Below are 25,839 nucleotides of genomic sequence, written 5' to 3'. Positions count from 1 at the left end.
GAAATTGTTTTATTATACAGCCAGACACCTTTCCACTTCCCTTCCCAAGTCGCAAACTAAAAGCTTGTAAATCTCAGATTAAAAACTAATCCAAACAGATTATTAATGGAACTGATAAAATATCCCCAGGGTCTTGCTAAATGTACAATATAAATCGTTATGACAGAGTCTTCATGACCTTCTCGTGATTCTGAAGCTTTTTGCCTATGAGGTCAGGTTTCCAGTCAGCAAATGTCAAAATGAAGCAGTGGGAGCATGTTCCTTTTTTGTTTTCCTTCCAGATCCAGTAAAAGTCCAGAAGAACTAAGGCTGTGCTGTGTCATAATTCCCATCTTCTTCCTAGTCCCAAAGACTGACAGCCCTCTGAGATAGGAAATGTCTCTTCACCTTTGTCTTAAATGGGAGGAAGCATTCTCCCAGCATCCACCGGGTCAAGAGCCTCCTCAGAATTGTTTATGTTTCAATAAAACCACCTCTCATTCTTCTAAACTCCAAAGAGTATGGGACAAGTCCGCTGAACGTTCTCTTTTACAACAAACCACATCATCTCAAGAATCAGGAGACCAAAACTCTTGATATGTTACTGCCTTGCTTTATATTCATCTGGCTTTTACTTAGGTTCAAGGCTTGTGCAGTGATCACAGTTAATTTTATCCCCATTCATGTGGCAGACACTGGGTGGTCAAGTAATTAAAACCAGGACAACGAAGGCCCCATTGGTACTGTCACTGGACAAGCAATCCGGAAGCCCATTTTCTAAAGTCATGATGGAAGTTTAATTCAATTGAAAACTGCTTTCAGTGATGGTAACCATAACAATTATCAGGAAAACTCTTCTGGTTCACTTTAGGGAAGGAATTTAATAATTCTTATCTGGTCTGGCCTACATGCAACTCTAGATCCACAACCAATGTCGTGGATTCTTCACTGCCCTCTGAAATGGCCAAGTGAGCCACTCAGTTCCAAGGCAATTAGAGATGGGCAACCAATGGGAATCTTGCCAGTGACACCTACCTCTTACAGATGAAAATGCTGATCAAGATTTATAATCAACCTGTTATTGCATGCCTGTGGAAGACGTAGGATTTGAACCTGGGTCACCTAGCTCAGAAGTAGGGACATTACCACTGTGCCACATGAGCACATTGTTGACACCCATTTACAGAGCCCCTCTCACTGCCTCAGATTTAGATTTTATTGCCACATGTACTCAAAGACAGAAGTAAAGGAGTACAGTGAAAAGTGTATAATGTTGCTACACATGGTACCTAGGTACAAAAAAACCCTAGGTATACAGAAAGAGAAATGAGAGTTATAAAGTTAAGCATTACTACATAGAATAGTAGAAAAATAAAGAAGTAGGTAACAGTTTACATTAAAGTTCAACAGCCTTGAGTCCACCACTTACTCGCTTTCCAGGGAGACCTCAGCTATCTGTTCTCGACGCTGCCACCGATACTGTCGCTACTGCTGCCTCTATGATCTTTCCCAGTGCCTCAGTAACATGCCCAGGCAGGATCCACTCACATGCTGAGCCGAGACCCTGCCATGAGACACTGAGAGACCAGCTGGCACACTGCCGCGACACCAGGTTGAGAGCCAAGAGACCAAGCTAAGACCCGCCGGGACAACAGACTGGGACGCGCCACGAACTGCTAAGAGACTAAGCCAAGACCTGCTGAGAGACCAGGCCAGGACCCGCCAGGAGACCAGGCCGGGACCCGCCGGGACATGCAAAGAGACCAGGCTGGGACACGCAGAAAGACCCAGGCCGGGACCCGCCGAGAGGCCAGGTCGAGACCCGCCGAGCGACCAGGCCGGGACCCGCCGACAGACCAGGCCAGGACATGCAAAGAGACTAGGCCGGGACGCGCAGAGAGACCAAGCCAGGACATGCAGAGAGACCAGGCCGGGACCCGCTGAGAGATCAGGCCGGGAGCCACCGAGACCCGCCATGAGGCCAGACTGAGACCCGCCAAGACACCAGGCTAGGACCTGCCGTGAGACCAGACTGAGAGCTGCCCTGAGACCAGATGGAGACCCGCCAAGAGATCAGGCCGGGACCCACTGAGAGACCAGGCCGGGAACCCACCGATAGACCTGGCCGGGACCTGCCGAGAGACCAGGCTGGGTCCCACCAAGAGACCAGGCTGGGAACCGCTGAGAAGCCAGGCTGGGAACCACCGAGAGACCAGGCCGGGACCCGCCGAGAGACCAGGCCGGGACCCGCTGAGAGACCAGGCTGGGAACCGCCAAGAGGCTAGGCTGGGAACCGCTGAGAGGCCAGGCTGGAAACCGCCGAGAGGCCAAGCTGGGAACCGCCGAGAGGCCAGGCCGGGAACCACTGAGAGACCAGGCTGAGAACCGAGAGACTAGATTGGACCCGCCTAGAGGCCAGGCCAGGACCCACCGAGAGACCAGGATGGGACGTGCAGAGAGACCAGGCTGAGACCCACTGAGAGACCAAGCTTGGACCTACCGAGCGACCAGGCCAGGACCTGCCGAGAGACCCATCTTGGACCTGCTGAGCAACCAGGCCAGGAGACCAAGCTTGGACCTGCCAAGCAACCAGGCCGGGAGACCAAGCTTGGACCTGCCGAGCAACCAGGCCGGAAGACCAAGTTTTGACCTGCCGAGCGACCAGGCCGGAAGACCAAGCTTGGACCTGCCGAGCGACCAGGCCGGAAGACCAAGGTTGGACCTGCCGAGCGACCAGGCCAAGAGACCAAGCTTGGACCTGCCGCGCAACTAGGCCGGAAGACCAAGCTTTGACTTGCCGGGCGACCAGGCCGGAAGACCAAGCTTGGACCTGCCGAGCGACCAGGCCGGGACCCTTCATGGGGGAGATGAACACTAAGAGGGGGAGAACACCAGAAAGGAAGAAGAAAAAGAGAAATAGGGGAAAAAAAGAGAAGGAAATGAGAAATAACAGGAGAGGAGATCTGGTTGGAGTGTCCTCCTCCACTGTGATCTCTAACACACACCCAGACTGGGGCAGCTGAAGTGCTTCACTGTCCTAAAGAAGTACTTTTATGAGATATATTACCACCTTCAGGCTGAAACAGATGCAAAATGATCAATGAGGGCCTGGCTGTTTGTATTCTTCAGTCCAGGGACCACGTTTTGTGTTTCCTGTTGACCGGGTTTGTTGAATTGTAATTGAAAAGTCTTATTTTGCAGCTGCCCGCTCTAGATAATGGAAAGAGTGCCTTTAAAACAAAACACCATTTTCTAAAATCCAGGACTTGTTGCTCAATTCCCGTCTTCGTTCAGCAAAATGATACTTACCAGTCCCAGGTGGCAAATGAGAGCTATTTCCTGAGGCTTGTGATAAGAGTCTCATTTTCACATACCCAAGGGTTCAGCATCATAGTGAGGCCCTTAATGAAAGGTCCTGCTCAGGCTGGAAGTAGGAATCCTACACTGGATCAAACATTGGCATGAAGGAAGGGATAGGTGAAGTCATGGTAATGTACATAGACTTGTAAGCCAGAACCCCCAGGCTAATGTTCTGGGAATTCATTAAAGTAAATCTGGAATTAAAAGCCTATCTAACCATGATGTGGAGGTGCCAGTATTGGACTGGGATGGACAAAGTCAGAAGTCATATGACACCAGGTGATAGTTCAACAGGTTTATTTGAAATCACAATCTTTTGGAGCACTGCTCCTTCAAGCAATGGTGTTGTATGACTTCTATCTAATCATGGTTCACTAATGTCCTTTAGGAAAAAGAGTCTACTGTCCACACCCCGGTCTGACCTACATGTGACTCAGGGACTCACAGCCCTATGGTTGACCCTTCACTGCCCTCTCTTACAATCTCCGAATGAAGTTCTGATGAAATAGCCACTCCGTTTCACTTTGAAATGCGCAACAAATGCAGTGACTCTCAGGAAATGAGCAAAGAAAATGACATTGATGGCACTTGTCTAATGAAGTAAGAATACATTTCATAAATCGGTAAATCATTCAACTCCTCTTTGGGCAAACACACTAGTTCAGTTTGGAGTCATGGTCGGCATGGACTAGTTGGATCGGAGGGTCTGTTTCCGTGCTGTATGACTCTGACTTTATCCCTCAAAGTAAAATCTAGTTTGACCTCCAACCCTGCAAACAACTACCTCCTACGGCTTGTGTTCCTCCCCGGCTGTGTCTGGCGATCCAGTCCGTGTCTTGATCATTGCCTTTCCCCCAGTTTGTGGCAGTGACCTGTGTCCCTTTCCTATGACTGCTGACAATGATCGAAGCTGCGGGAGGGCAACTGTTTTTGCAGCATTTAGTGTTTGCAGATTTATACGTATGAGGTGCTTTCCCATTCAGCTAGAAGACTGCTCCTGTGGCTTTCCAGTTTTTACCCCCGCCTCTCCTCCAGGGGCTGGACCTTTGGCGTGGTTTGAGTTTTAAAAAAATAAATATGTAGACTCTGCCCCCTTTACGTCGAAATTTGACGTCAAATCAGTGGATTAAAAAAAAGTGTCAAATACTCGCCTGTGCTCCAGTGTGGTAGTCCTTGTTGGATCAAGAGTGTTGATAGTGCTAGGGTTTCAGGTAGGGGATTAATGATGTTTATAAGCGTTTGGTGTTTTCTTTAATAGTGTCTCAACGCTAAATCTTTTCAGTATCTCCGATTGTGGAGAAATATGGCTGTGTTTGGGATTTTTTTTTAAAAACCCTTCATCCACGTCCTCAAGTCGTGGTGCTTGGTCCCTGTCCCCTCCCTCGACTTCCTCTTTTAAATCGTAAAAACGTTTTTTAAACAACCATTTTATTCCTTTGTTTTGTAGAGGAATCAATTTCAGTTTACAAAAAAGAAAATGGCTGTGGAAGGAGCGATGAAGTGCGTCAAGTACTTGATGTTCATATTTAACTTCTTGTTCTGGGTGAGTGTTAGCTTCATGTCAGTTTTCAAACCTTTTCGTGTCTGTCTGGGATGGAAAGAACAAGAGCGGCGCGATCATGAGGGGGTCAGTGTCTGTATCCCAATTTGTTTTTTGATGTAACTGAATTATAGTTTAGTCATTCAGTAAAAAGTAGGTTTAGCAAATGTTTAGTAAGTGTTGAATCAAACTTGATTATGTTCTTGTATGGTGACTGCATTTTGTTACAAATGAGTATTTTTTTAAAACCTTACCTCATTTTATTGTTTTTTTTTAAGTCTATGATTATAGGGTTTTTTTAATTAAAGTTTCCGTGCTGCCCCCTTCTTAAAAAAAACATTGTTTTCTATGCTCAACTCGATACACAAATGTTCTGAGGATGAAACCTTGTTTCTCTGCCAAAAAAAAAGTGGAGGCTCCCTGTTTATTATCCGAGGGAGTAGCTACGTGGACAGAGACTTCTATTAAGAAATCACCACCTATGTGTGAGAGAGACTTGAGAAATAAAAGATCTGTGCAGAGGACTTCATTTTAGGTTCCCTAACCCAGAAAGGAAGGAAATTTTGTGGATTTTAAATCAAAATGTATATTGAGATTTGTTTTTCTGAACCAGAATGAGGGAGAGGAAATCGGATTGTTTTGGGTGGGATAGCACTTTGTGTTGAGAGGGAGGGAATTCTTCCAGGGGGAAAAATTCGGCTTCCTACCTGAGAGAAAAATTAGAAAGGGTTTTTTTCTTTGGTTGGCAGTCAACGGGTTGTGGTAAAAGCTTTGCTGAATTGTGATTTATTTTTTAAATTTGAACAAGCCGTGACCTGTATTGCCTGAGAGAATAGTTTTGATTTCACCCCCCCGGGTGCGGTGGTGGTTTTTCCCCAAGCTGCCCCCCCGCCCCGCTCTCGTTTCTCTCCAATTTGTTTCCAGACAGGACTTTCAGGTTTTCAGCTGAAAATTCTCTGCAGGTAAATGCAAAGGTTGTTTGGGCGGGGAGGAAACGTTTGTTTAACGAGTTAGAAACCAACCGTGTTGGAAAAACTCAGCAGGTCGGGCCGTTCCTGTGGAGACAAACTTCCAACATTTCGGATTGATAACGCTTTTTTTTGTTGGATCAAATTATTTGCAATTAGCCCCTTTTTTATATGAACGTGCAACCCAAAAGTATCACTGGAATCCTGGACTATATCATTTGATTGTTGCTTTCAGCAGTTTCCTACTGATTTTAATGTTGCTATTTAATGTCTTGTGCTGGTGGAATACTGCGAACCTGCCTTTTCCCCGGGGCTGTTTTATTTCTGGATTAGAAATAGATACTTCTAGAATTGTTCGAGGAGAGGGTTAAACCGCTAGGGTTGGGAGTGCCTGAATCAGTTTTTGGCTTTGAATAAGAGGATGTCCTGTCTTTCTCCCAGTTCGACTGGGACCCAGAGCTTTTCAATGGAGCTTTGCCTGTGGTGAAACAGCAAGTGGACGATGAGGTAAAAACAATGACTGCAGATGCTGGAAACCAGATTCTGGATTAGTGGTGCTGGAAGAGCACAGCAGTTCAGGCAGCATCCAAGGGATTTCGAAGCTCCTTGGATGCTGCCTGAACTGCTGTGCTCTTCCAGCACCACTAATCCAGAGCAAGTGGACTGCCTAGTAGCAGTGTTGCACTGAAAGCACAATGCTGGGAAAGGCAGGTACCATCTGTTGAGACAATTAACCTTTTTGAGTCCAACATAGCTCTGCTTTGGAACTTGACACACTGTCTAGCCTCACTAGCCCCTTACTGATCTTTTTGGGGTACTGGCCCACAATACATATCAATGTGTGACAGGACCTTGCCACCCTGTCCCTCCCTGATGAGGTGAGGACTCCAAACTGGCTGCTGCTGTTGTGACCGCAGGTGAGGCTTCATCTTGGCCAGTCGATTTTATTACCATTTAAAATCCTGCATATGCACATTTTAAACACTCAATACCAACAAGACACCTGACCTCCACCTGTCAAAGGATTCAAATGTAAATTTGGAGCAGAATCATGCCATTTGGCCCCTTGAGCCTGGTATGCCCTCTGATAGTGATTGGCTCGATAATGGCCTCCATTTCACACTCCTGACTCTCTCTCCTTTCTTCATTCTCTCTCTGACTCCACCTTGAATACATTCAATGACCCAGCCTCCACTGCTCTCTCTTGGGAATGATAATTCCAAATGACCCTCATTTCCTCCTCCTCATCTGGCATTTTTAAACTTTTCTCATAAGGGGCAACCTTTTAACCTCCTCACTGTCAAATTCCTTCAGGGACCAGTGTTTCAATAAGCTCACCTCTCCCCTAAATGCTAATGAATACAGGCTTGAGCTGTCTCCGTAGATAACCCTTTATAATCCCAGGAAACAGTCATGTACTCATTGCCTTACCAAACCCTGAGTGAGATTTTAAAGACAGCTTGTTTCACATTCTAGGCACTGATACAAAGGTATTTTGAGATGTTTCACCAGAGCATTGCCCAGTGGTGCACTATTTGATAACTTAAGGAGATATTGGGACAGTTGACTGAAGCGATGATGGGTTTTTCTTGTGGAAGGCAAGAGAAGCTTATGAGGGGTTTTCCTGGATTTGGCTGTTATAACTTTCAACCAACAGTGAAACTTGGGATGTAGGAAGCTGGAGAAGTTTAGCATCCGGGAGGGTAAGGCTATGGAATGATTTGAAAACACAGGCATTTAAACTGAGTGCGTTTTGACTAATATTAAGCACAGGATAATGTCGTTGGGATTTTTAAGGCCGCTAGAGTTTTGGATGAGCACGTGTCTGAGACTAAGTCTGAATGGATCTTTATTTTGCCATTCTTGGATCTCTCCCTCCTAATGCTTGAAGGTGACCTTTTTTTATGACAAAACTATAAAAGTTCCATTGAACTCTGCTCACTAAAATAAGAACAGTGGTGTGTCAAGCTCAGTATTGCATGTGGCTAGTGTTTGTTGCAAATGTTCAAAGCAGTTCCTCCCCTTTTTTTGCAGAAACACAATGTAGTTTTGCCTTGATGTAGACTGACCAGTTATAGGTGTGACATCAAGTTTAATTAGTGTGAGGTTAACTTTTTTTTCAGTTTTGAATCAGAAAGTCTGCTCTTTGAGTCAGTTCCTCCACTGAAATAGAAGGTATGGTTTGGTCTCACCACAAGTACTTGGAGCATGAACTGAACTTTTCTAATGCATCTGCAAACATACTTTGTAGAGGGAATAGATTTGGAGCTCTGTTCAGCAAATGGTAAGCAAGATTTGGTGTAGCATTTAAATCTTAGGTCATAGGTATTGAAGGAGGCAATAGCCTAGTGGTATTATCGCTTGACTATTAATCCATAAACTCAGCTAATGTTCTGGGGACTCAGGTTCAAATCCTGCCATGGCAGACCCTAAAGAATCTGGAATTAAGCATTTTATGATTAATCCATTAATTGTTGGGGGGTGGGGGGAGAAACCAATGATTCACTAATCTCCTTGGGGGAGAAACCTGTCAGCCTCATCTAGTCTGGCCTACATGTGACTCCAGACTTGCAGCAATGTGGTTGTCTCTAGGGAATGGACAATAAATGCTGGCTTAGCCAGAACCACCTACATCCTGTGAGTTTTTAAAAAAAATTCAAATGGGACAAAAGGTGGGTATATGAACTGTTCAGTTAATGACCTGCCTCATTAAAGGTTCTCTGAAGTGTACATTCTTCTTCTGGGAAGAAGTTGAAAATGTGTTGCTGGAAAAGCGCAGCAGGTCAGGCAGCATCCAAGGAACAGGAGAATCGACGTTTCGGGCATAAGCCCTTCTGCTTATGCCTGAAACGTCGATTCTCCTGCTCCTTGGATGCTGCCTGACCTCCTGTGCTTTTCCAGCAACACATTTTCAGCTCTGATCTGCAGTCCTCACTTTCTCCTCTTTTGGGAAGAAGGTTGATAGCTTGCTGAGACTATTACTTCAGACATTGCTTGCCAGTCGGCAAGCAGAGACCGTTAGGCTTTTTTTTTACTTTTGGTGTAGATTTGTAGCCAGATAGTTGCAGGTTATAGTTCATCTAACCATGTGGTGCTCTGTTTTGCTTCTCCTTCACCCCTTGGTTGTACTTTAGTGTATCTACAAATTTTGATTGTCTGCTCCCCATTCACTCAACTGTAAGACCAATTCCAGCCTTGTCCCAGGTGTTTTACCTTGGATGGTTGTTTGTAGCTGGACGTGCTCTAAGGATGCTGAGGCTTCTCTTTCAGGTGTCAGTTGACGGGTTTTTTTTCCTCAACAGGCATGGCACCCCCATGATGCCGAGCACCCTGTGTACATGATGGGAAATGGGCAGGCATAGTTTTTCCTAAGGGCCTTAGCACAAGTTCTTCAAATTGGTAGCTCTAATTAAAGCTTTCTGAATTTATTGTTTTTAAAAAAATCTTTCCCCTCCTGGCCCCTGAGCAATAATGCTAAGCTTGCCAACTTTAAGGTTTCATCATGTGACTTTCAACTGCCCCACCCTGTGCAATTGTCTCTCTGTCTCTCTGTCTCTCTGTCTCTCTGTCTCTCTGTCTCTCTGTCTCTCTGTCTCTCTGTCTCTCTGTCTCTCTGTCTCTCTGTCTCTCTGTCTCTCTCATTTGGCGATGGGAGCAACCTTTTTTAAATTTAAAAGGCCCCTCTAATATTTCACCTGGGTTGTTCTCCATAATCTCCTGAAGATTTGCAGGATAACTAACCTGCAGGATGACTAACCTGGATTGTTAAAGGGAGGTTTTTAGTTATCTGGCTGTTTCTCTTTTTTCCCCCCCCACCTTGCATCAGCTTTCTTAGACTGTATGTTATAGTTGTCATTTGTTTGCAGAATGCTTCCTTTCAGTTTTCTCTGTAGAGATGAAGTCATTTTTGTTTAGTACCCTCATGGGGCTGGGCCAGCCAATGATTTTTTCTCTCTCTTGCTTCTAGCTCCTTTTTCTTTATTTTCCCCCCCCCCCCCCCCCCCCAACCCTGGCCACGTTTTTCTGAATGGTAGGCCAATGTTGTGACTGCCTTTCAAACAATATTTTATCCCACCCTGCCCAAGCTAACCAAGTTGAATTGTCACATATTTATTTCATCCTTTATCTCTCGTGTTTCCTTTTGTCTCTGCGGACATTCAAGTAGCATCAGCATCTAGGAAGTGCAGCACGGTCATTGCCAGAAATGTTGCAACAGAATGCAACTCCTAACCAAATCAGCGTGGTTGTCAAACTGTGGCTTTGCAAGTGACCCACTAGTGTCTAGCTAAGCGGGGGCTGTTTGCATGAGCTGCCTCCTCAGCTGTGTTGTGCTGGCTGGTGTTCATTGCTTTCAAGTTTTCTCTTGTTGCAAGCTGATGTCTGACAGGGGTAAGTGGATGGCAACTAAGTGAGAATCCTGGCTATTTGCTACTTGTGTAAATCCAGGTTGCACCATAGTCCATTGTGCCCTCTGAAACTGCTGCACCATCCTATTTTTGGGGAGGTGAAACCTGAGGGAAAGGTCATGGGCAGCAGAAGGGTGGTACAGAAAGATAGGGATGGAGGCCGAGCGGGTGGGTTGGAAGAGATAAGTGAGAGTAGCAGAAGCCTGAGGTGGAGAGACAATGGCATAGTGGTAATGTCCTTCGGTACATAATCCAGAGGCCTGGAGTTGTTCTCTGGGGCCGTCGGGTCAAATCCTGGCACAGCTGGTCATGAATAAATCTGGAATTGAAAGCTTGTCTCTGCAATGCTGACCATGACGGCTACCGTCAATAGTTAAAACCTGCCTGGTTTACTAATGTGCTTTTTTTTAAAGGAAGGAAATCTGTCCTTGCCCAGTCTGGCCGGCAGTCCCACAGTAATGTGACTCTTAACTGCCCTCCGAAATGGCCAAGCAAGATGCAGTTTAGGAATGTGCAACAAATGCTGGCCTTGCCACTGATGCCCGCATCCCATAATGGAATAAGTGCGTGATGAGAAACCAAGGAGCACTCCCAGAGCAGGGTTCGGCTCATCTATCGATAAACTAGACCATGGGCAGGGAGAGCAATAGGCACGAGGAAAGTAGGCGAATCAGGAAGTGGTGTGTGAAGTAAACCGAATATAGGTATAAAAGGGGAGTGGGGTTCAATGGCTACAAGTCAGCTTTTAAGGCAATCGGGGTTGTGTGCAGTCTGTTTATGCAAGCTACAGAATTAGATTGTCAGTCTAACTGACAGATCAGGTCGGCTAGTGAGTTGAGAAATGCAGCCTTAATTCATGCCATTCTGCTCCAGGGAAGCTATGGATCTGTGTGCACATTACACCAACAGTGTGAAAGAGGAATGGTTTAGAAAGGAATTGTTGCTTGTCTTTCTTTTTTAAAAAAAAAGTTCAGTCTTCCTGCTTTTCCAAATACTACAAAGACTGATGTTTCTGAGAGTAAACAGTCACCGTGTGCTCCATTTATTTTTATGTCCAACTGATTAAAGAAATGGTTAGCTCTGTTGTCCTCCCCCAGACTGATGTTTAGCTTTTCGATGTTTGATTGACACTTTGAGGCACCAACTATTTTCCAAGTGAAGAGAAGGCATCTCCTAGCCTTGTGTTGGGAGCAACTTGAGCAAAATCTTTTCAAGGCATTTTGAAGTTTCTTATCTTGTTTGGATAGTGTTAGTCATCTAGATTTGGGAATTGAGAGAAGATGTAGAAGGCTGTGAGATGAAATCTGTGAGGGATAAGATGTGCCAGAGTTGATGACTATACTCTGTTTTGTTTTTGAATGTTGTTTCTGCCCCCCCACCTCCCCAGCAAATCCGTCCAAGGCCCAAAAGGATCCTTCCTTCCACATCTGACAGAAATTTACCTGTACCTCCACCAACATCATCTACCATACCCGATGTGGTCTCCTCTACCACTGGGGAGACAGGATGCCAACTTGCAGATCATTTCAGAGAACATCTCTGAGACACCTGCACCAACCAACCCCATCAGCCCGTGGCTGAACACTTTAACTCCCCCTCCCACTCTGCCAAGGACATGCAGGTCCTGGGCCGTCTCCATTGCCAAACCCTTGCCACCTGACGCCTGGAGGAAGAGAGCGCCTCATCTTCTGCCTTGGGACCCTATCTGTCTTGCTCATTGGGAATATATTTTTAAGAATCCTTAACAATGTCATTCCTGTGCTGCGTTGCCATTTGATGTAGCTAGTCTGTTCTCAGCAAAGCCCTGCCTTGTATAACATCACTGACTGGAATTTCTAAATCACTCTTGGCTCTGACAACTTTGCATGTGCATAGACTGCCGCCAAATTGATTTGTGATTTATTTGGGCGTGAATGAATCATTGGTATTGCATGAAGTGTCACACTCTGGGCAATAAATTTAACCTTCAATATTTCCTCTCTGGAGCTAACAATTACTCCTTCTTTACTTTTTTTTTTGCGGTAGCCAGCGTCTACTGAGGGAAAAGCCCTTGTGTAAACTAATTTTCATGACTTGATGTCGTCTTCATATTACGATGACAATGTTGGGAGTATGAGTCGTTTGCCAGAAGATCGTTGTTTCATACATTTGGCTTTACGTTCCACCTCTGCACTTGAAGCATTAATTGTCAGGGAGGTGTTAAGGATGACCATTTAATTAATTAATTAATTCAAGTTTGGTAAAATGGATGCCACACGATTTATTAATTTTTTTTTAATGGTAAAGACAGTCCTGTCTTTCTTTCTGGACATGAGTTGCTTCCTGTGGCATGTTTGGAAAGGCATTGATCTAATCTGACATGAAGATTCTAAGTTAGATTCCTGCTCTTAGTTGAGACTTGGCACCTGTTGCCTTCCAGAGTGGGAGAAAAATTGACTATGATTTTAAACATTGTACTGCAACATTCCAGTTTTCCACTAGCTGCTGCCATTTTAAGGGAGACTGAACTTGCTCAAAACTGATGCATTCGTGTTTCTTCCAACAAGGGTTACCTCAGATTACAACAGGATCTGGTCCAGATGGGCCAATGGGCTGAGAAGTGGCAGATGGAGTTTGTATAAAAAATACAGCGCAGTACAGGCCCTTTGGCCCTCGGTGTTGCGCCGATCCAAGCCCACCTAACCGACACTAGCCCACTATCCTCCATATGCCTACCAATGCCCATAAAGAGGGAGAGTCCACCACTGCTACTGGCAGGGCATTCCATGAACTCACGACTCGCTGAGTAAAGAATCTACCCCTAACATCTGTCCTATACCTACCACCCCTTAATTTAAAGCTATGCCCCTCGTAATACCTGACTCCATACGTGGAAAAAGGTTCTCGTGGTCAACCCTATCTAATTCAGATAAATGTGAGGTGCTGCATTTTGGGAAAGCAAACTTTAGCAGGACTTGTACACTTAATGGTAAGGTCGTAGGGAGTGTTGCTGAACAAAGAGACCTTGGAGTGCAGGTTCATAGCTCCTTGAAAGTGGAGTCGCAGGTTGATAGCATACCAAACGCCTTCTTCACGATCCTTTCTTTTATTGGTCAGAGTATTGGGTACAGGAGTTGGGAGATCATGTTACGGCTGTACAGGACATTGGTTAGGCCACTGTTGGAATATTGCATGCAATTCTGGTCTCCTTCCTAGCGGAAAGATGTTGTGAAACTTGAAAGGGTTCAGAAAAGATTAACGAGGATGTTGCCAGGGTTGGAGGATCTGAACTATAGGGAGAGGCTGAACAGGCTGGGGCTGTTTTCCCTAGAGCGTCGGAGGCTGAGGGGTGACCTTATAGAGGTTTACAAAATTTGAGGGGCATGGATAGGATAAATAGACAAAGTCTATTCCCTGGGGTGGGGGAGTCCAGAACTAGAGGGCATAGGTTTAGGGTGAGAGGGGAAAGATATAAAAGAGACCTAAAGGGCAACTTTTTCATGCAGAGGGTGGTATGTGTATGGAATGAGCTGCCAGAGGATATGGTGGAGGCTGGTACAATTGCAACATTTAAGAGGCATTTGGATGGGTATATGAGTAGGAGGGGTTTGGAGGGATGTGGGACTAGATTGGGTTGGGATATCTGATTGGTGTGGACGGGTTGGACTGGAGGGTCTGTTTCCATTCTGTACATCTCTATGACTCTGACTTCCCAATGAGGAACAGGCTTGCGTTTATGCAGCACCTTTCCTGAACTCTGGATGTCTTGCAACTGCTAAAAGTGCTTTTTTTAAAAAAGTCTTTTCACTAAGAAATGGCTGTCATTTTACACACGTGCATACGTACTCTGACAAACAGGAATTTGACAGTGACTAAATGGCCAGTTATGGAGTAAATTTGATTGGAAGACTGAGGGGACTTTCTGCCATAATATCTTACCTGAAAGAAGACTGCTTCAACGCTGCTATCATCTCATGGCATTGAGTGTCAGCCTGGTCCAATCAGTCATGTCAGAAGATGCCTGTTTTCTGGGGTGAGTGAGAAAAGGCTCTTGCCCTTATGAGACCAGAGTTGGGATTACTATTGCCCCAGAGAGAATCTGTGCTCTCGGGGAGGGGAACTGGGTCTGGAAATGCCTTTGCATTACCTTGCCTCCCACAGTTTAGTGGGATTATGTAATTGTGCTGTTTACTGTAAGTCACTTGGGTGTGTCAGGTCTACTGCAATTTGTGGCCTTGTCCATTACTCATCCCTTTTTCTTTCCCATTTTTGCAGTGATGTTCCCTCTCCCCTCCCAGAACAATGTTTTTAACACCATTTCCTCTTTTTAAACTGATTTATAATTCCCCACCAGCTAAAGCACTATAGATAAAAAGCGTGGAGTCTGCCTGATTTATGATTTTCTTTAAATCATTGCCAGCTGCCTCTTGGTATTGAGGCTCTCACTTGCCTCTGGATGACGTGACTGGCACGATGATGCCCACGATGGTACTGCTAAGCAGTTGACAGTGCCACTTCCTGAATGATGCTGTAACATCAAGTGCCCAACAGCCAGTCACAGAGCTGAATAATTTGTCTCTATGTAATAGATGTACTGTTCTTAGATTATCTGCACACTGCATGTGGGACTTTTACCAGTTGACTGTTTTATTTTATAAACTTAATTGCTTATTGAAGTGCTTTGAAGTAATGGAAGGTGCTATATAGATGCAATAAAAACAAAGTGCTGGAGAATTGTAGCATCCGTGGAGAGCTTGGCACTTCTAGTCGAATGTGCCTGTTCAGATCTGAAGAGAAATGTGTAAGTAGGCAAACAGGAGTCTGGAGGAACACAGCAAGCTAGGCAGCATTGGGTGGTGGAGAAGTCAACATTGATGGTGTTAACCCTTCAGGACTAGATGTGGGGGTTGGGGAAGCTACAAATAAATCTGTAGGTGCCCTGAATATTCACTGCTCCGCTACTTGATGCGACCTGGCTTGCTGTGTTTTTCCAGCTTCCTGTTTGTCTATGTTGGATTCCAGCAACATCCCTTGGGTGTGTATGTGATGGATTTTGTACTGTAGAGCAAAGTGAGAGGGACAAGTGAGGTATGGGAAGATTTTTCAGGCAGAGAGATTTCTTTTTGGAAAGTAGTCCAATTTTTTGATGCGACAGGCATGTTGAAGACTTTAGCAGTGTGGGTCTATTTCTGTGGTGTGGAAACCACATGCAAAAATTGGTAGTGTGAGCTGGTGGGAACTGTTTTAGCAGAAGATTGGGGCAACTTTGTTGAAGTGTTTTTTTTCCTGAACTACAGCCTCTGTTGAATCTTCAAATCATTTTAACTGTTTGAGGGACTGCAGAGCCTTCTTGACAAATCTCCAGTGCCAAGGTTTTTGCGGCACAGTGGTAGCATCCCTACCTCTGAACCAGAAGACTGGGGTTTAATTCCCACCTGTTCAGAGATGTGCAATAATATCTCTTAAATGGATTGGTTAGAAAATACCTAAAGGCTCAAAGCAGACATTAAAACCTATTTCTGAGCACTTTTTGGTTTGGTTTGGGTCGGGAGATTTGTGCTTGCCTCTCTTTTTAGCTGCTGTAGCACAAGGTGAGATATTGAACAGGCCCTTCGGCCCTTGATGTTGCGCCAACCTGTGAACTATTCTCAGTTTGTCCCCCTACACTATCCCAAAATCATCTATGTGCTTATCCAAGGATTGTTTAAATCTCCCTAATATGGCTGAGTTGACTACATTAGTAGGTAATGCATTCCATGCCCTTACCACTCTGCATAAAGAACCTGTCTCTGACATCTGCCTTAAATCTATCACCCCTCAATTTGTAGTTATTGCTTGTAGCCCAGGGCTGCTCTTCCTGAGTGTTTTCTTGCCAATGTCTGTTATCTTGTCATTAGTGAGCAATATTTGTGCCTCTGTGTATTAGTACACTGTATTGACTCTGCAGTTGAGTTAGGTTTGGGTGGGGCTGAGATTGGGAGTGTGAAGAATGGCCTCTGTTTCATGTATCCTCTGTATGTTGTCTTTTGTAAGTGTGTTTGAGATCTGGGGGCTGAACCACCAAAACCTCCTTTTTTTTTCTTTTAAAAAATTCTGGGCAGGCTTTTTAAACCCATGACAGTCTCATTCTTTTGTTTTTGAGGAAGCAACCAGGCCTTTAAATTACTGTTTGGTTTATGTCTTAGGAGGTGGGAATGTCCGATTGGCACGTCATGAGGAAAGGTTAAATGAACCATCAAACTAGTGGGAGGTTTCTGACACGCCCACACTGTCTAGTCACTGCTTCATGGCTTGTTGTCATGGGTGCTTTTGACCCTTGACCCCTCCTGGGTTTAATCCTCTTGTTCATTTCGGCGGGGGGGGGGGGGGATGAATTTTTCTTGTAACATATCAAATGCAGCAGCAAAATTGTCTTTTTTTTTTAATGCTTTAAGCCATGATTTAGGCTTTGCATGGTTTATTCTGGAATTTTCCAAGTGGCATCCAGAGGCCAAAGTTTGGCCAAGGGCTGTTAGAAATGTCTACATCACCTAGTGCCAGAATCTACTGTCTCTGGTGGAGGCCAGCTTTGCTATTGCTGGCTCATGTTAGATGCCCCTCCCCCCTTTTTTTTTCTTTTTACACAAAGCTCCATTGGGATTGCTAAATAGTGTTTGTTTACTCTGGCCTAGTGCTGTAGTACATTAGTCTGACTCTGCAGAACAGAAACAGGGCTGCCTGCGCAAAACAGCATCGAAACCCTGCGCAGAAAAGCAGCTAAGCATTAACTGTGCAACAGCAAACGCAGCAGCACTTGCTGGTTAGAGAAATCTTTTAGTTGCTCCCATTCCAGAGGATGTTGAACAGTGGTCCAAGAGGTGCCTTCTCCCTGAATTATACAGCTGGGAGTGGAGAAGCTGCTGTTCCAAAAAAACTGTTACAGCCTAGAAGGAAACAATTGAGTCCATCGTGTCTGTACTGGTTCTATTCCCTCATGTCAGTTTGGTACCAGTCGCTTTTCAGATTTGTACACACTTGCTTTGTGTGTTTGTGTCTGCTTATAAATCTGGTAAAAGCCAGTTCCCTCTCGAGTTGACCTCTGTTTTAGGTAGCAGTGATGCTGCTGGTACTGTAAACACAAAATGTATTTTTGTCTTGCAAAACAGGCATTCTGTTCTCTTGACTGCCAGAATGAGGGTACATCACCTCTGGTTTTCTCCAAACAGATATTGAAAGAGTTCACTTTTTATTACTAAAATTCTACAATATCAAACCTTTTTTGTTTTAAATGGACATTCTTCCCCTTTTAAAAGGAAATGGGCTTCAGGAAACCAACCCCCATCCAAAGACCAATTAATGAAAATATTTTCGCTGTGCAGCTTTTTAGTTCAGTGGTGCTTTTCCCATCTCTGAGTGAGACAGTGCAGGTTTCAAGGCTGTGGTTGAGAGCCTAGTGGTATTATCACTAGACTATTACTCCTCCAGGGACCTGGGTTCAAATCCTAACACAGCAAATGGTAGAATTTGAATTCCATACAAATCTGGTCCTCTCCTTCCACCCCACCAACCTCCATATACATCACATCATTTCCGCAGCCTACAAACTGACCCCACCACCCAGAGAGATATTTCTGTCCCCACCCCATCTGCTTTCCATTCCCTCTCCAACTCTCTTGTCAGATCAATTTCTGCCCCTCACTCAACCCTCCCACCACAGGAATTGCTAATCTGTGCCCACACTGCCTCCCCTCTGTCCAAGGCCCCAAAGGAGCTTTCCACATCTATCAGAGTTTTACCCATTCTCCCACACGCATCATTTACTGTATCTGTTGCTCCTGATGCAATCTCCTCTACATTGGGGAGACAGGATGCCTACTTGCAGAACGCTCCAGAGAAAATCTCTGGGACATCCGCACCAACTAACCCCCATGGCTGAACACTTCAACTCCCCCTCCCACTCTGCCAAGGATGTGCAGGTCCTGGGCTGCCTCCATCACCACACCCTAACCACCTGACACCTGGAGGAAGAATGCATCATCGTCCGCCTTGGGACCCTGCCAACCACACTGGATCAATGTGGATTTCACCAGTTTCCTCATCCAACTCCGCACTGCCCTCATGACCTGTCCTAACTGTCCATTCTCCTTCCCACCTATTTGCTCCACCCTCCTCTCCAACCTATCACCATTACACCCACCTCCATCTACCCATCGTGCACTCAGCTGCCTTCCCATCCCCCTTCCATTTATCTCACAGCCCCCTGACCCACAAGCCTCATTCCTGATGAAGAGCTCTTCCCGAAAATGTTGTCCTCCCCTCCCCCCACCCCCCCGCTGTGCTTCTCCAGCACCACGCTCTCAACTGATTTCCAGCATCTGCAGTCTGCACTTTCTCCTGGTCTCATCTACATGTTTGACTCCAGACCCAATGCAGTTTTTCTGTGGGCATCTGGGGATGGCAATAAATGCTGGTCTACTCAGCGGTGACTATATCCTGTGACCGAATGTGTTTTTATATTAAAAAAAATCTCTCCCTGTAAGCAGAGTATGGCTCCAACTTTGCTACATTTGAAGCTGTTGCTCAGTCACAGCCTGTGGTTCTTGTGTGGTTTTCACCTACTATGTAGGAGTCCAAAAGCCCCCTATTTCATTTGAGGGTTAATGATTGCAATCATGGAAGCAGGTCATGGCCTGCCAGGTTGATGATTTTTAGTTTGTGAGTATGATGTAGATTTGTGGGGAGATTACCTACTTGTCAGCATTTTTTAAAATCATTCCTTCCTTGCCTTCTCTCCTGCTCTGTCACCACCCTCTTCTCTTCAGCCAAGCCAAAAAGTCTAATTACCTAAGTACTAAGCACTCTGCCATGCTGTTTTAACTCCATGTTGCTGCAATTCTGCATTATTTTTTTTCCTTGCCTAGTTAACACCCTGTTGCTATGAAGCTGAAAGCAAGATCTTCAATATCTTCTACGATGAGGCTTCAGGTCAATCCACCTCTTAGCAACCTGCCCTGAAAGCTCTGCTCCTATTTGACAAGTTTCAACAAACCCCTCCCCAGCAACTGAGGCAAGCCTCCATTTCTCAAAATAAAAATCTGACCAGATTCTTGAAGGACTTCCTTTCTCCCCCATTCAACCCTAATATACCTGAGTTCTTTTCATTTCTTACAAAGTTCAATCTGGATTTGCATCAAACAAAAACTCATTGACGCTCCTTGGACCCTACCCTATTGTCTACCAATTTTAATTGCAAATCATTCATTATTTTTTTGACGTATTTGTGGGTAAAGCAAACCTGAAAAGAAGTGTTACACTCTCTCTCCTTTTGTACGCAAATTTGCTACACGCAGCTCTGAATTTCAGTTTGGCTCCAGGCTCTCCTTTTTCCCAAATTTGAAAGCTCCTGATAGATCATGTAGCACTTTGCTAAATAGGAGGTCACGCTATCTATGTTTTTGAACCACCACATCATAGAAAATCTGAGCTGAAGTAGGCCCTTCCAGCCTGCTCCACTATTCGATCTGATTGCTGATCATCCAACTGCTCCTGCTTTCTTCCCATACCCTTTTGATGCCTTAGCCGTAAGAACTATATCTAACTCCTTCTTGAAGTCTTCAATGTTTTGGCTTCAGCCACTTCCTGTGACCGAATTCCACAGGCTCCCCACTCTCTGAATGAAGACATTTTTTCTCATATCCATCCACAATGGCCTACCCCATATCCTTTTAAACTTGATCATCCTTAACGTCCTTCCTATGTTTATCCTGTCTAGTCCTGTTAAATTTTTATAGATTGGAGATCCCCAACCCCTTTTTATTCTTCTAAACTCCAGTGAATATGGTCCTAACTGATCTAGTCTTTCTTCATACATCAGTCCTGGCATTCCCAAGAATCAGTCTGGCAAACCTTTGCACTTAGTATTATCCACAGGATCTCCATGCTTACATGCTTGTGGATAGTAAGGATTTGGCGTACCTCCAATTGCCTTTAATGGCTGATCGAAAGAGGAAAACTGACTTCTATTGTGGTGCAAGTTGTATTGCCTCCCAGTGTGCCTAATGGGTAAACTCTATTCCTGCGCTGTCTGCTGTCCTGTCATACTGAAGTACTGTGGCAAGAAACTTGTGGAGTTGTTTTTTTTTTGCATTTCTCTTCTCCAGTATTTTACTGGGAATCCATGTGGATCAAATCCTGACCCCCACCCCACTCCCAAATACTGCAAACAAAATGTTTCCATTGCTGTGGCCTTCAATAATTCTTGGTGTATTAATTTAGTATTGAGGCAACTGCATTAAGGCGAGGCCCTTCTTTGTTTGCCAGCTCTCTGCATTATAATGGTATCAAGCAGCAAAACTGAAAGCTAAGTAGAATAGGGCTTTGTACATTATATTGGTGGGTCTTGTAGGCTATACTCTAACCTGGTTTCATTGAACTGTATCAGCTCTCCTTTCTGCACCACCTTGTTGATTTTTTTTTAAACACTTAATTTTTTTTAAAGCTCCTTTGGTCTAATCCTTCCTATCGCTGTACCCTCTCTGGTCCTCCAAATGTGCAGTTGTGGTCACTTACTTCTGATGTTTAGTTTCTCTGAACCATGAGAAGCTGAAACTATGGCTATGAAGTTGTGGAAGTTCCTCTAAAATTCTGCCTCTCCCCAGAGAAGCTCTGAACATCATTTTATCTCTTTTGGTCATTTTTTTTCGCTCTCCCCACCTGGTTCAGCGTCAAATTATGTTTAACAGGTCCTCCTGTGTAGTATATGTTTTGCAAAGCACCACTAATCCAGTGAAAGCAATGTACATGTAGCTGCAGTTTGAACCTCCTGAACATCTGCCAGGGGTTTGTACACGATTGCCTGCATGTGCCTCCCAACTCCTGTTTTTATTTAACAAGATTGAAATGACTCCAGGATATTCTTTTAATTTCTAATAATTTAACTCTTTTTTTTTAAAAAAAATATAAACGTTTTGATTTTTGCAGCTTAATCATCCTTCTCTTTTCCCCTTCATGTACCTGCAGGCTGAACCTCGAGCTGTTGCGGATGGATCACGTTTTGTCTGTTCTGTGACACACCCTGCTTGGTTCTTTCTACCTGTGGTGGGGAGGGAGGGGGGTGGAGGGGCTAGTGAAGACAGCACTCCAACAGAAGCTCCATGCGCAATGTCTTTCCCACCCAGTGCCGTGTTGCTGTTAGAAGCTTGACGCCTGCGGCTACTGGTTGAGAGTAGGCACATCTGGTTCTGGGCACGTCTCTAGGGCTGGTCTTTTTGATGGGCTGCTTCTCCCCTGTGCCGTTGGAGGTTCTGGTTGCTTGTGTTTCCAACTCAGCTGATGAGGGCCCACTGTCCTCCTACAGTGGCTCCTGATCTCCTGATGACCGGCCTGCCTTTCTGAGCAGGCCTTTAGACAGTGGTTGGAGCCTATAAGCAAGGCATGAACCTTCTGGGAGCCTGGTTTCCCACATCTCTTCTATGTGGGAGCTTGCTGTTTGCAATTTGGCTGCTTGTGACGTCCTGTAGCTGTGCAAGGCGCTATATAAAATGCACATTTTGCCTTTTATGAGGTAAAGACCTCTGTTGTGAAAAACCGGCATGCAGCAAACTCCCTATGGGCTTCACACCACCAATCCTGCTGCTGGTCACCCGGATTGATAGGAAAATTTATGTTGTCAGGCATCCTCCATCGAGGGAGGGAAAACTGCAACTGGAGAAGGAAATTCCTGGGCTTTCCACTCCCAGTCTGGACAGTCATGGCAAGAAAGCAGACTGGGAAATCTCGAGTGAAGAGCCAGCCCCAGAGCAGTTCAGAGCTCCAGGGTTCCTGACAAAATGGAGTCTTTGAGTGATTTGGAGCAAGGGAAAGCAGCTTCCCTGGAAACTGCTGACTCTATCCTGGTCACGTGGTTGAAAGACTCCTGAGCCTTCTCTCCTGCCTGCGGAATAGTCTGCACCAAATCTTTCAGGAGTTGCCTGATCGCTGCATTTCTGCAATCTCCCCTATGATTTCCAGCTTGCACAGCAAAGAGAATGGGGCCTGCAGTTACAGCTCCTGAACACTGCCATATTTTTGTTTTAAGCAACTTAACAGCAAGAAAGTGGCAGTGATGACAAATTAATACTCTTGGGTGCTCAATCTTTGAGAGGAGCCCGGAAAAGGCAGTCTGTCTCTGTCTCTGTTTCTGGTGTGGCACTGGAGTTTGAAACCTGCTATGGGGAAAAGGCAGGAGTGTGGAGTTGAGGCTTATCAAATCAGCTGTGAACTCATTGAATGGCAGAGCAGCCTCGATGGGCTGAGTGGCCTACCTTTGCTCCTACATCTTGTATTGAGCAGGTGACAAAATAGACGCCTTGTAGGGGATGAGAGGCTTGAAGTTAGAAGGTGGGAGGGTTGCCTGTTTAGCACTTCACGGCAACCTTCCCAGAGGACAGCAACGCAACATGGCTGACGCAAGATTGCCAGTCACTCGGATGTGTGCGCTATCTACAGAAACTTGGAACCGTGTGGATGAAGAGAGGCCATCTTGAGGAAACTGCCAAGGTACGGGCTGCGCAATGGTACCATACGCTGGGTCGTTGGCCCATCTCTGCATGTAGCAAATTTTTTTTGTCTTGTCTTTGTCTTTGTTTGCTGGTGTGTGCCTGGTTAGCAGACACACTTGCTCTCTTTTCCAATGCGACTGAGCATTACTTTTATCATGCAATCCCAAATTCCAGCAAGGCGCGCATTCAAACTGACAATTGAAAGCCCCAGCACCTGCCCACCTTTTTGAAAGGCTTCACACACAAGCCAAGTAACTCTGCCCAGCTGTGGTCAGTCGCTCCCACCAGCAAGATGTGTTCCTGTCCTCCAGCCAGTATTCAATCCCAACTGAACTGTTTGCAATTCAATATGACAGAAAATCCATAAGCCCCAAATCAAACAAGCACTCTATCAGTCCTTGACCCTTTTTTTTTCGAGGATGCTATTAGGAGTTCCTTGCATGGAAGTGGAGCTGGAGACCTCTTTTTCTCCCCCCACCTCTGGGCTAGTACTGTCCTTATTTCATTTTTGCTTTCTTGTTGACTTCCGTGCTCACGGAAGCATGCATTTGGACACCAGTCTGTTGCAATGCAAACTTTATTTTAAGGAATGTCCTAATGAAATTACTGGGGATTTTTTTTTGAGGTGTGGCTTAATGCGAACTTTGCTAAAGGTATGTCTTTTTTTTTCAATTGTAAGCTTTACTTTTTAACATGTATTTCAGGAAGCAGCGTTCTAACGTGACTTCCTTTCTCTGTCGTCATAGGCCTGGAAGAACAGGCTATTCATGGCCAAGAACACGACAGGCCCTTGTGTCCCCCTCAGCACTGTCTGTAAGCACCAGTTCAGCTACACATTGCCAGGAGGATCCAGATGGTGAGCTTGAGGAGGGAGCACTGGGTGAGTCTCACTGCATGGCTGCAAAGAAGGAAGAATGTGATGCCCTGTTGGTGCCATGATTGCCATTCATTTCCCTGCACCTTTTTTTTTGTAATTTTGGGGGAAAACATTCCATTTATGTGAAATGGATCAGCTGTTGTTGTTTTGGGAAATGCCTTGCTGGACTGTGGGAGCATCAAATGCCCACCTGCTGAGGGTTCGCAGCATTTCACTTTGCTGGTGTACCTGTATGTAGGTTGCCTGTAAAATAATGTAGAAAATAGGAGCAGGAGTAGGCTATTTGGCCCTTCAAGCTCCCCCATTTAAGATGATCATGGCTGATCGTCCAATTCAGCACCCTTTTCCCACTTTCTCCCCAAACTCTTCGACCCTTTGGCCGTAAGAACTATTATTGAACTCCTTCTTGGAAACATTCAATGTTTTTACCTCCATGGCTTTTTGTGACCGAGAATTCCACAGGCTCCCCAGTCTCTGGGTGAAGACATTTCTTCTCATCCCAGTCCTAAATTGCCTACTTTGTATCCTTAGACTGTGACCCCTGGTTCTGTACTCCCTGGTCACCATGAACATCCTTCCTGCATCTATATGTCTAGTCGTGATGGAAATTTATAGGGTTCTGAGATGCCCCCTCATTCTTCTAAGCTCCAGTGAATATAGTCCTAACTGATCCGGTCTCTGTTAGTGTGTCAGCCCTGCCATCCTAGGAATCAGTCTGGCAAACCTTTGCTGCGCTCCCTCCATCGCTAGAATATCCTTCCACAGATACGGAGACCAAAACTGTACACCATACTTAAGGTCTGGTCTCACCAAGGCCCTGTACAATTGAGGAAAAGGATTTGTTTGTCAATGCTTTGCTTGAACTTATATCTACCACAAGGACTTTTATTTGTGGGGTGTGGGCATTGTTGGCAAGGCTAGAATTTATCATCTCTTGAAGATGATGGCTGAGCTGCTGCCTTGAGCCACTGCAGTCCTAGCAGTGGCTGAGTTCCAGAATTTTGACCCTGTGACATTGAAGGAGCAGTGGTTACAGTTGGACTGGTGGGTAATCTGGATGGTGTTGAGCTGCTTCTCGGGTGCCACTGGGGCTACTCTCCGTTCATGTAAATGGCTGATATTTTATTGCAGTCCTAGCTTGCATCTTGCAGACGGTGAGAGGTGCATTACTTGATGCAGCAGTTCCCTCCCACTGACCTGCTCTTATTGCCAGGGTTTCTGAATCCAGCAGGAGTTGATCCTGTCCTCTGGCTCTCTCACCTCACCTAGGGAAGTCTGTCCACATCCTGGTTGTTGTTAAATGTAGAATGGTGGGAAACAATGGGTGTTGGCAAGCAGTAAATGGCAAACAATCTTCCAGAGAAAGTTGAACAGATGGCTCCTTGTCACTTTTTAAGTCTGTGTTGCTAAAATGTGAGTCATTTGGGTTACACGCTGCCATTTATAAATCTCTTTCAAACAGCTACTCATGACTTGAGGTTGAACCCAATGTATTACTCTTATTGGTCAATAGCCTGAGCCACACCTGAGGTGCATCAGAAAACTAACTGCACTTGGAGAAGGACCAGTTGGTTACTGTCTCTTGATTTTTTTTTCAGAAAAAAATCAAAAGTTTTACATTGTGCAAGTAGGATGACTGTGTCTGTCTGAATCTCAGCTCTCTAGTAATCTTGTTTTACATACTACAAAATCTCTAGGATGGTGGGAGCAATCACCAATCATTCCAGCCTACTCAAAACTGTAGGCTGCCCTAAAAATAATATAAGCTGCTTTTCAACAAATGTAACCTTGTTTTGTTCTTGAAGTGTCCAGTGATGGTTTCTGATGTCATCTTTACTCACATGGGAAATATATGGTATTTGCAGCTATTTTAATCAACCAGTCTGGACATTATGACCTGACTCCAAGGTAGGTGGGACTTGAATCCAGATCTTCTGGCCCACAGGTAGCGTCACTACTGCCACAGTGCCTTTTGTATGCCTGCCAAGCAATAAAAGTCACTAATGTAGGGTGCACAGCAAGCTCTCATAATCAGGAATGTAATCATCTTTGATGTTTGCAGATTAACTATTCGTCTCTGGGAGCTGCTGCCATTGTTCTTCAAAATATTCTGGGCCCTTCTCTTGTTTAATCTATAATAGCAGGGTATTAGGTAGCTTACGTACTTTGTGCATATTTGTGTTCTTGTTCACTGCCAAATGAAGGTATGTAA

At 45.1% G+C, this 25,839-nt stretch overlaps 1 protein-coding gene across 2 annotated transcripts in view; it reads left to right on the top strand.

The window, feature by feature from the left end:
- Positions 1-4,280: 4,280 nt before the first annotated feature.
- cd63 (CD63 molecule) overlaps positions 4,281-25,839 on the top strand; it is a 48,206-nt gene continuing 26,647 nt past the window's right edge. Inside the window, exons 1-2 of one of the 2 annotated variants that reach the window (XM_072566988.1) lie at positions 4,281-4,550; positions 4,787-4,882. In XM_072566988.1, coding sequence (XP_072423089.1) covers positions 4,817-4,882 — 66 coding nt within the window. In that variant the 5' untranslated portion in view covers positions 4,281-4,550; positions 4,787-4,816. Of the gene's footprint in view, positions 4,551-4,786; positions 4,883-23,588; positions 23,631-25,839 lie in introns of those variants that run through there. The other variant, XM_072566989.1, reaches the window with a different exon arrangement.

Source organism: Chiloscyllium punctatum, chromosome X (genome assembly GCF_047496795.1).
Source record: "Chiloscyllium punctatum isolate Juve2018m chromosome X, sChiPun1.3, whole genome shotgun sequence".
NCBI lineage: Eukaryota > Metazoa > Chordata > Chondrichthyes > Orectolobiformes > Hemiscylliidae > Chiloscyllium > Chiloscyllium punctatum.
This window is presented reverse-complemented; position numbering and strand designations above follow the sequence as displayed.